At 54.5% G+C, this 10577-nt stretch overlaps 1 protein-coding gene across 6 annotated transcripts; it reads right to left on the bottom strand.

Annotated features, from left to right (window-relative positions):
- Positions 1-515: 515 nt before the first annotated feature.
- Positions 516-8339, bottom strand: Erfe (erythroferrone). 6 transcript variants are annotated; one of them, XM_031368427.1, is made up of 9 exons: positions 8121-8339; positions 6320-6442; positions 5299-5401; positions 4432-4691; positions 4251-4359; positions 4069-4159; positions 3306-3384; positions 2346-2440; positions 516-1867 (listed from the first exon to the last, which is right to left on the bottom strand). In XM_031368427.1, exons 1-9 carry the CDS (start codon positions 8286-8288, stop codon positions 1849-1851), a joined length of 1047 nt encoding a protein of 348 aa, XP_031224287.1. In that variant the 5' UTR covers positions 8289-8339; the 3' UTR covers positions 516-1848. The 6 variants fall into 6 exon arrangements, 4 of the variants coding, with proteins under 4 accessions (XP_031224287.1, XP_031224286.1, XP_031224289.1 ...); XM_031368426.1 differs by having other exon boundaries at positions 2346-2436; XM_031368429.1 differs by having other exon boundaries at positions 516-2440.
- Positions 8340-10577: the final 2238 nt, after the last annotated feature.

Genomic DNA, 10577 nt, shown 5'->3' with positions numbered 1-10577 from the left:
AGTTCACAGGCTCTTGCTCTCATTGTGACCCTTCGGGGAAGTGGGACCTTGCAGTAGGATGACAGGATGATCATCAGGCTCTGTGCAGTTTTCTGTACAGAACACATTTCTGGCAGGAGGTGAGGCTGAAATGGGGTCCTTGCATCTGGGACCTAGTGAGATCCTGTCTCCATAAAACAAAGTGCTTGGCTCCTGAGGAACACCCTAGTTGACCTCTGCATGTACTACACACAAAGAGGAATAAAGCCTTTTCAAAATAACACCGTGGGCCCAGTGAGCTTGTTCAGCTGCTAAAGGTACTTCCTGTCGGGCCTAAGCACCAGATTCAGTCTCCAGGACCCACAAAGGAAGAGAGCCATCTGCGTGCTTGTCATCTGATCTCCATATCTGCACCTCCCAAATAAATGTAGTTCAAATACATTTTAAGTAACTTCAATCAGTCCCACCCCATCCACAGGGAATGAGAGATAGCAGTCCTGCTTGGAGATCAGGCCTGGCATACAGAGAACACCAACTCATCAGAAAGCGAACAGTTTAATTTAGCAATTTCTTATAGCAACCCAGGAATCATTCAGTGCCCCATACGCCGTGACCCATGTCCCCAAGTGCTTCTGTCTGGGCATCTCTTGGCACTGTGGCCTTCCTGGTTAGTGAGAGCCTCTCCTACATTCAATGAGAGTCCCAAGACTAAAGGTATTTCTCCCTGACTTTCCAGAGCTTACCCCTCATGGTCTTTGGTGAGGTGAACTGGAAAGAGAAGGTCATGCTTCTCGAGTCTGCCTTTCGTTGTTACGGCTTTGTGTAATCCGTTACATAAATACATTCTGCCTAGCAGTATAACTCAATAAATACTTTTAAGTTGCTGGGTAGCACAGTTGTTGGAAGGTAAGATATGTGCGTATGTGGCTTTCTCAAGGGTAGAAGATAACATCACTAACATGTCTGTGCCCACTGGATACAAAGTGAAATCCAGAGAAGGGTGGGGTGTGTCCACCTTATGTCCTTATCAGAGTGCCAGGGAGTCAGGACCCAGGCCAGCACAGTGCTTCCTGGTAGGGTGGGTACCAGCCGTACTGAGAATCAGGCCAGGCCTGCTCACGGACAGTCCCCCAGGCACCTTTGCTCTGTGTTGGCAGCCTGATTTGGGGACAGGTCTGATTATAGAAGGGTGTTCTGGCATGGTAGCCTCATTTTGGCATCAGCTGAAAGATGAAGCAACTGGAGCTGTCCCCTCTGTCCTGGGCTTGAGCACTCCCGCTAGGCCAGGAGATCCCAAAGCCAGTGGGTGTGGTGTGCTGGTTGTCAGCTTTTTTACCAGTTTAAGTTGCTGGGTAGCAGTTGTTGGAAGGTAAGATATGTGAAGATATGGCCTTCACCAGTAGGCCATCGGGACTTGGAGGGCCCAGTCCTCTCCACTGCCTATTAGAGGCTGGTCCCACATTTTGTTAAGAATGGGAAAACTGCACTGAAACAAGCTGCCGGCTGGCAGCCCTGCAACTTCTCATGGGGAGAGCCCTCTGCCAGCTTCTCCCTCACCAAGCTGCCCATTCAGCCAGACCACCCCCTTTGCAATGGAGTCTCAGGAGAGAAATTTGTGAGCAGGTGCCCTGTGTGCATAACTGCTCAAACTTTGTTTAGTGTGTGGGCCCTAGCAGTGAGCCAGAGCCTCAGGTTGGGAAGTTGGTTGGTAGCCTTTGTAGAGGATAAGGATGGCCTTGTCCATGAGAGGGATGGCAGAGGAGTACAGCTCCAGTATGTTAGGGTGCTCACCAGGCGTCTGCAGTTCATCTTGCTCACCCCAGACACAGAAACTGGTGCCAGGCCTAGGATCACTGGCTTCTGAAGTCCCTAGGTCCCTGAGGCTGTACTGTAGACAGAGACATAGAAAATGCTCCAGGATAGGAACCCAGGTAGACAGTGTATGGTCCAAGAAGATCTGGGCTTCCCTCTTACGCACTAAGGACCTACAGTCATTTCCCTATAGCCCTGCCCTGTGCAGGCTGAGTTGTTCCAGTAGTGAGTGGCCTGGCTAGTTTGCTGGGCCACTGGAAGGAATTTCAGCCTGTTTAGAGCTACAAGGATGCCAGCTCTGCAGCCGGGGTTAGAGCAAGTACTACCGAGTATGCCAGATGGCCCCAGAAGAGCCAAGCAGGCAGGGCTTAGGATTTTCACAAATGCTGCTGTTTCTGGGAGAGCCAGCTTACATCACTTCTGCAGGAATGCAGTGGCTGTGCTAAGAGGTATTGCGATGGCCAATGTGTGCAGAGGTCAATGGGCTTCCTTGTGCATAGGGCCACTGTCATGACTCTGCTTGGTACGGGTAAGAGCCTGCAGCAGCTACTCACAGGCCCAGGAGGATAGCACTGAAGTGAGAGCCACTTCGAACCATGAGGGAGGAGCCACTGGCATTGTCCAAGAAGACGGAAGTGTAGTGTCCTGTCTGGAGGGAAGAGCATATGTCAGTTACCTGGCTGGCCCTGCAGCAAAGACCCTAGGAAGCCTGCAGTGCTCAACATGAGTCACGTCCATACTGTGGCCTACTCTGCCCCACATGGGAGAAGACCACACCTTAGTTCAGAGCCAGTGTTGGATAGTCTCGCACTCACACCCCATACATCTGGCTCTTACTCTATTGCTCTCCAGTGTTCCTGTCTCAGTGTATGGGAGCAAGCTCCTGCTCAGGGCCCAAGGCAGGTTTAAGAGGCCAACAGGTTCCTCTGCCACAGAGCTTGTGTCAGGCCTGCTGTGGCCTGTAGGGCCATCATGAGCATTACTCTGCTCTGGCTGCCCCAATGTGGTCCACATATCCTTGGCATCATGTTCCCTGGTAACTGCCAGAATAAGGACTGAGATCCACCCACGGAAGTCGCTTCTGAGGACCCACATGTAGTATGTATCCTTTGAGTTCAATGGAACTCATGCTAAGAGCACTATAGCTGGCTTGAGCCATGCCACCCACCCTGGAGCTCAACAGAACTATGTGAGCACTCCATACACCTCTTTACTTTCTAGTAAATCCCAACCACAGTGATAAAAGAGGCCATCACTGAGGTTCCACATAGAACATAACTCTTGGGCCTCCCACAGTCCCAGGGGCTCAGGCCTCATCAAGTTCTGTGCCCCCACCAACACAGGCTGGGGGACAAGAGTTGGAGGGAGAATGTGACCTGAAGCTCTGCTCTTCTCAAGCCAACACCAGCACTTGGGTGTGTCTGAAGTGCTATGCCAATGGCCCAGAGCATCTACCAATACCCCCCCCACACACACACACCTCCTCCCCACATTGTCACCACAGCCCCACACACCTGTAGGTAGAGGACACCATTTACTGAGATGGTGAAGAGCTCGCTGCTGTTCTCCAGCCCCATCACCGTCTCCAGGGAGCTGCACCCAAGACAGAAAGAGTCAGCCTGTCCCCAGGCCTCACTGGCTTCACTCAGTGCACTCAGCAGCAGTCATTCAGTGGTCAACACCATAAGCAGTAAAGTACTAGGTCCAGAGCCATCATCCCTAGGAGGTAGTGCTTGAACCTGGGTCCTCTGGAGGAAAGACAGGAAAGGCCAGAACCATGCAAGGCCAGAAAAGCCTGGTTCTCCGATGGGAAACCAAGATGGGAGGCAGCAGGTGACACAGAAAACCAATAGATTCAGGAAGTCTAAAGACGACCCCCCCCCCCCTTCATTCACACCTCCTCCAACTATGCAGGGCATCTGCCCTGTGCCTGTTCCAGGTACCAGGCAGAGGGCCACAGTCCCTGTTCTCATGGACCAAATGAGGCACACGGGGTGGGCACCAACAGCGATAAGCAATAAAAGTCATGGGGCAAATTCACAGGTGAGGAGTGGGAGAGTGGCCAAAGAAGGACTCATGGAATTCCACAGAAGGCCCCTACAGATATGTCTGTCCCTCTGTCCTCTGAGTGAGAGTCCTGGAATCAAGAAGGACCTGTGTCATGTGTCCTAGGAAGGAGTTAGGGTAGGATGGGGGTCAAGGTCCCCCATGCCCCAGTGGTAGTAGAAATGAAGACATCTTTACACTAGAAAGGGCCAGGCTGCAGCGCTCACTCACGCGTTGTGCTGGCAGAGAGACTGGATGCAGATCAGCAGGCGTAGACGGTCCCGGGGTCGTGGTGGTCCCTTTCTTGGCTGCTCGGTGAGTGCTGTGGGGAAGACGGGTCATAGTGGTCACGTGTACCCTGGCATGGCCAGGGCAGTGGGCGGTCCCCCCCATTGCCACGCCCCAGACCTCACCCACGTGCAGCGTGGCAGCGAGCGCATAGAAGCCAGCCACAGGTGCGGTGTACTGGCCGCTGGTCAGGTTCAAGCCTGGGCCCCGGCGGAAGGCTCCCTCAACTTCGGGCTATGGGAGCACACAGATGAGGTCACCCTAGGTCCCACCCTGCTCCACCCAGCCAGCTGCATCCCCACTTACCAGGTAGTAGACCCCAAGCTCGTGCAGCGCACGCCGTTCCACCTGCACATCCCGGCGCAAGCGACAGTGGAACGCGGCCTCCACACGTGGTGCCCGCGGGCCCTGGGCCAAGGTCGCAGCCAGCAGAGCTAACACGGCCCCTGGGTCCTGGCTATCAAGCTCCCGGGCGGCTGGGACACGGGAAGGGCTCCCCGAGGCTAGTGTAGTGAGATCTCTGGTGCAGTGCTCTGGATCGGTGCTCTCTCGCTGCCGTACTGCACCTGACATGAAGCGGAGTGGACCACTCTACTCACCAGCCCGTGGCGTTAGAGTGTGGTGACTAAGACTGGAGGTCCTGGGGACATTAATGCCTGACCTGGCAGCTGCCAGTTTGCCTTCAAACCATCGGACACAAGCTCCAGCAAGTGCATATCCAGCACCCTTGTTTGCCAAGCTCACCCTCTGCCACACACGTATTTTTTGGGAAAGTTGTATATAAATACTTATTGTGGCTACACCGGAAGAAACGTAAAGGTTCGTTACCCTCTGGAGGCTTATTTAAAACCAAACAAGCCGTGGCATGGAAGCAGGAAAGGGCTCCTGGAGTTCCCTATAGTACAGTCACTTGCAGAAGATAGTGACAGCCACTCCCCAGCAGCGGGCTGCAGGGCTGGTTCCCAGTCAAGAACAATAAAAGGCCTTCCTCCCTGAAGCTTCTACCTGCCACATTTCTCCTACCCACGGGTTCCCCCCAACCCCTCATGGCAGGTAGGGCTGCCAACAGGGAAGCAATATAGCAGGTGTTGGCTGGTACTGAACTTTATCCTCTAGAGATGCCCTGCTGGTTGGCCTGCACCAGAACATGTGCCCACCGGGTGGCACCCTTACCTGTCAGCAACAGCTGGAACTCCTTCAGCAGAACCTCAGATGGGATAAAGGGGCCTGGGGGGCCCTGAGGACCTGGTGGCCCTGGGGGTCCTGGCAGGCCAAGCTGGAAGGGAAGGTAGGTGTTAAGAACATTTGAGGGGCAGGCATGGATGATTCCGCTGCCGGGTCCTACAGCGAGGCAGGCAGGAGAGCTCCCACCTTGGCTGTGGGCTCTTCCCTCCTTGGTGGAAGTCCTTAGGGCTCTCATACTCCTCTGTCATCAAGCAGGGAGTGAAAGCCACAGGCAAGGATGGGGTTGTGCAGATGTGGAGTTCCTTAGGGGTTGCACAAGGCGTGGCAGGCTCTGGATGCAGAAGAACCCTACAGCTGCCTCTCTGGATGTGATTCCCAGATAAAGGGCCACCCTAGGCTGCTTCTGGGGACTTGTATCTCAGTCTGACATGGGACAAAACAGGAAGTCTCCACTGTACTTGGCCCAGAAGGAGTTTATACTGGTCTGGGTCAGGACCTAAGGAAAGGAGGCAAAGTCCAGCATAGAGAAGCCTGAGCAAAGCCAGGTGGCCTAAGGGTGCAGGGCTGACTCCACCCCTCCCACCAACCCCACCCCACCCCCACACCTCTCAGGCCAAGGGGGCAGATCCTGGGCAGGTAAGGCTGACCCTCAATAGAGGAAATGGAGCACATAGTGAAGGCCAGTCTTGATCCAGAGTTTCTTAGAGGAACTCAATGCAGGAGTCAGCCATCAGCTTCCAGCCCCGGGCCAGGGCCATACTGAGAGGCTCCCATCCCTGATCATTCCAGCAGCCCGAAGCTACCCCAATTCCTAAGCATATGTTGGACAAGCCTCTCCCTCTGGCCATGAAGGAAAATCTAGGGAGGATCTGGCATCCTGACGGTACAGAGTGAAGGGGACCAGGCTCCTAACTCCTGACTCGCTGGTTCCAGTTTCTTTCCATGGCTTCTACTATTGGAGAGAAGGGTACTAGGGGGATCATGGAGGTAGTGGGGACAAGCTGCTCACCTTCAGCCTCCTGGCTTTGGTCCTGCTCCTCCTCTTACTGTTGATGCCCTTGTCACTCTGCTTGACAAACAGCATCCAAGCATCCCGGGGATCCACACTGCGTGCATGCGCAATGGTGGGCTCCTGGAACACAGACAGCCACAGTTGGTTTGCTTGGTAGCACCTGGCTCTTGTCACCTGTGTTTGTCACCTGTGTTTTCAGAGGTAGTGTCCCACCCATCCCCAACCCATGAAAGAGGAGAGCCCAGGCTCCAGAGCAAGTACTCTGGGATACTTCTTGATACTGCTTTTCCTTGAGTGTCACTATCCTTTGACAGTCACAGACACCCATAGGAGGTGACTACGAATATGTGAATACTGGCTGGCAACAGGTCCTTTTGTCCCTCTCCACAGTCAGAAGTATGGAGGAGATCAGCCTCAGGGCCACTGTGGGTCACAGGTTGTGGGGAGCCGTGGTGGGGCAGAGGAACCAGACTCTAGACCACTGCGTGGGACCTTCACTTTTTTCAGTATTTCTAAAGCACTGGCCCAACGATCCAAGCTCTGAGAGTGGCCTTGTTTCCTGGCAGAGGCCTTTGGCAAATAGGACAGTCAACGAGCCTCGAATGGTCTGAGTTCCATGTAGGGCTACCAGCTAGGAAGGCAATTAATGGTTCAAGAGGCCTTAGAAGCCACGGGCATAGACTCCAGTGTCTGACAGAAAGACCCAGGATCTCAGAACTACCCAAATGGGTGTCTTGTGTGTCGCAGGCCAGGGTGCTGTGGGGAAGATGGAGGCTTCTGTGCTTCTTGCTGTTTGATGCCCTCAGTGGAGACCCATGATGGGTTTCCATTACAGGTCAGGACAGGTGTACTCAGCCTTCCAGGGCACCAGTGTATGGACTCAGACCACTGTTGGCTTGAGGGCAACCCCGGAAATACATGGAGCCATGTTGGTCCGGGACCCCAGGAGTTGGAGTGGGAGCTGGGTTCCAGCTATCGGGGAGCTGGTGACACCTCTCAAAGAGGGTCCAAGGCCAAAACTTCACTGGGAAGTTCCCGCCTACTCCCCACTTCCTGATGTCTGAACCTCGTGAAAGTTTTGAAGGCTGATGACTAGGGTTGCGGAGGGGCTGCCGACAACAGGGACATTTGTACTCCGACCCAAAGGAGGCAGAAATGGGATGGTGGAAGGACCCAGGGATACCTTGCAGAGGGGGGTATTGTAACCATCTCCAGCTGTCTTAGTGGGTGTTTTGTTGGCCCCTGGAATGCTGAGGACCGAAGAGCTCTGGCCTGGGGTTTCCATGTGCCTGACCCACAGCATGAGCGAACAACTAGACCCTGAAACTCGTCTTGAGCCCTCACCAACAGGACTCACCCGCTCCAAGGAAGGCTACCAATCCGCCCTCCCCAGGCCTCTGGCCACACCCTCCCTAGCCTGCGTCTCCACCCCAGCAGTTCAGGTGGAGATCCTGGGAGGGATCACAGGCAGAGCCTGGTTACATCACTCCTTTCCCAGACGCAGTCACTTACAAAAAGGAACTAGATCTGAGAGCCCTGCTCTCCCATCAGTCTTCCAGTCTCACGAGGAGCAAGTTAACTGCATTTCACACCTTTCCCAATCTCTCCTACCGGCCTGGTGGAATTTTGCCGCCAAAGCCACGGTACAGAGAGCGCATCCACCCAACCCTGGGTCTCACTGAGCCCCTGAGAGCGGCGTATCCCTCAGTATTGGACACTGCGCAGCAAGGGGTGCCACCTTCCCCACCGTCTCAGGACCCCCCGGAACAGGAAGATGTGGGGCACGGCTGTGTCTTACCGGCGGGCTGTGGGCTGGCGGGGAGGGCAGCTCGGCCCCGGGCGGCTGCGGGCGCGCATGGGTCTCCACGGGCTCGGCGGACTCCGGGACCCCGAGGCCCATAGCGGCGAGCAGGCTGGCGCAGGCGAGCAGCGTGCGCGCTCCGACGGGGCTGCGGGTCAAGGCCATGCTGGCGGCGGCGGCAGCAACGAGCACGGCCGGTCAGGTCGGCGCCTTATAACGCGCTTGAATCCCCCGCCTCGCGCGCGCCGCCCTCACTGCCGTCGCCCCCTCGCGGCTAGGGCGCGCTCTGCAGGCACAGGGGACACCGAGAGGAGGCGGGCACCCGATCCGGTCCTGTGCACGCCTCCACTTGCTGCCTGGAGCCCAGGGTCAGCTTCTCCTCTCCTAGCCCTGCTCCTGTGGCTCTCCAAAACCCCCTTTAAGGACACCCACTTCACCATCCTGCGCGTCTCCGTAGCTCCCTCCCCCCAGGCTCCCTTCTAGTCTCCTGGTTCCAGGCCTTGGGGACAGGTTGAGTACCTGAGAGTATGGCAGCACTCATGGCTCCCCCTTCTCAAGCTGGGAAACCTGGGGCACTTGTAAGGTTTTCCTGCTCTTCCCCACCCCGGATGTAGCTGCCCAGCTGGAGCCTCTCGGGCTCCAGCTACTGAGTCCGCTACAGAGCAGCGGACAGAGAACTGACCCCGCCTGGCTGAAAGGACGGATCTCTAAGCTAGGCAGATGGAACTCAGACTGCCCACTGCCCGCCACGGGGCATTCAACCAGGACAGATGTGGTAAATCCTGAAGGCCAATCTGGGAGGAGGCCTTCTCTGGGTGGCTCTCCTCCAAAGACGCAGGCCTGTCTGCCTTGGATTGCTGTCATTACATTGGCTGTAGATAAAGCAGTACACCTGGGTTTCTTTGGTTTTTTTTGTCTGTTTGCTTGCTTAATTTATTTTAACCTTTTTTTAAAAAAATTATTTTTAGGGGTTGGGGATTTAGCTCAGTGGTAGAGAGCTTGCCTAAAGGCCCTGGGTTCGGTCAGCTCTAGAAAAAAAAAAAAAGAAAGAAAGAAAAATTTATTTTTACTTATATGAATAATTGTAGCCATCTTCAGACACCCACCAGAAGAGGGCGTTAGATCTCATTACAGATGGCTGTGAGCCACCATGTGGTTGCTGCGATTTGAACTCAGGACCTTCTGGAAGAGCAGTCAGTGCCTTTAACCACTGAGCCATCTCTCCAACCCAACTTGTTTTAGTCCTAAATTGTGTGCACAAGCATTCATGTGAGTCCAGGTGCCCTTAAAAGCTAGAAGAGGGAATCTAAAAAAGGGACTTGATTTGGGAAGCATGACCCTAAGATGTCAAGTGACCCTACTGCGCTCACAGTGAGTGCCCCAGCTGCAGCAGCGCTAACAACCAGATCTGTTGCCATGTGAAAGTAGTTATTTTTCCCAAACAACGGACTGTCCTAGTGATGTCATGGGTTCTTCCAGAAGGCCCAGATCCAAACAGTTCTGGTACTGGCATGATTTCCTGGACCCTAGCTCAAGATAATGACGCAGTCCACTTCAGGCGTGTAGCCCCAGAACTCTGGCCATTCAGGAAAGGCTCCTGTATGTTTGCAGGGTCCCATTTGAAAACAAGGTCTTCCGGAAGACAGGAGTGCACGACAAAGCTCACAGGGCACTAGGCATAGGGTCCACAGCCTTGAAAGAGCAGCAGCTCTTACTCAGAAGTGGGACCCTTGAGGGTGATGCCTGCATCTGAGTGGACATGCTGTGTGAGTAGAACCGGGCAGGCAAAGCAACAAGTGACCTCCCTTGTGTCTTCTTGCGTGGCAGAAGTCTAATCCTCATTCCTGGGCCCTCATGTCATGGCATTGACCCAGCTTCCTGGCACTTCATACGAGCCAAGCTTTCCCCTTGTCCCTCTTTCTTCAAAGGCAGGCTGTAGGCTGGTGAGGTCATGGGCGTGAAATCTCCCTTTACTCAAAGACAGTGGGAGCCTGCCTGAGGCCGACTGGCTGTGTGGCCTCAAGAGTGTCTGCAGATAGCCATGGATGGTGTCATATGCCTTGCACACACATGGATGGACCCTCGGTACTCAGATCACATGACTGTTCCCAACATACAAATGAAGAAAATAGGGGATAGAGCTTGGGAGCCTCAAGGAGTCACCAAGCAAAGGCATATTCAGGCCTAGTTAGCATGCCTTGCAGTCAGCAGCTCGGTACGGTCTGAGTGCTTCTATGGGCGCTCAGTACTCCCAGGGTGTGGTGCTCTGAGTAAGAATGGCCCCCATTGGCTCATATATCTGGATGCTTAGCCATAGGGAATAGAACTGTTTGAAAGGATTAGAAGGATTAGGAGGTGTGGCCTTGTTGGAAGATGTGTGCTACTGGGGGTGGGCTTTGAGGTTTCAAAAGCCCATGCCAGGTCCAGTCTCTCCGGGCTGCAGATCAGGATGTA

Source organism: Mastomys coucha, unplaced genomic scaffold (assembly GCF_008632895.1).
Source record: "Mastomys coucha isolate ucsf_1 unplaced genomic scaffold, UCSF_Mcou_1 pScaffold14, whole genome shotgun sequence".
NCBI lineage: Eukaryota > Metazoa > Chordata > Mammalia > Rodentia > Muridae > Mastomys > Mastomys coucha.
This window is presented reverse-complemented; position numbering and strand designations above follow the sequence as displayed.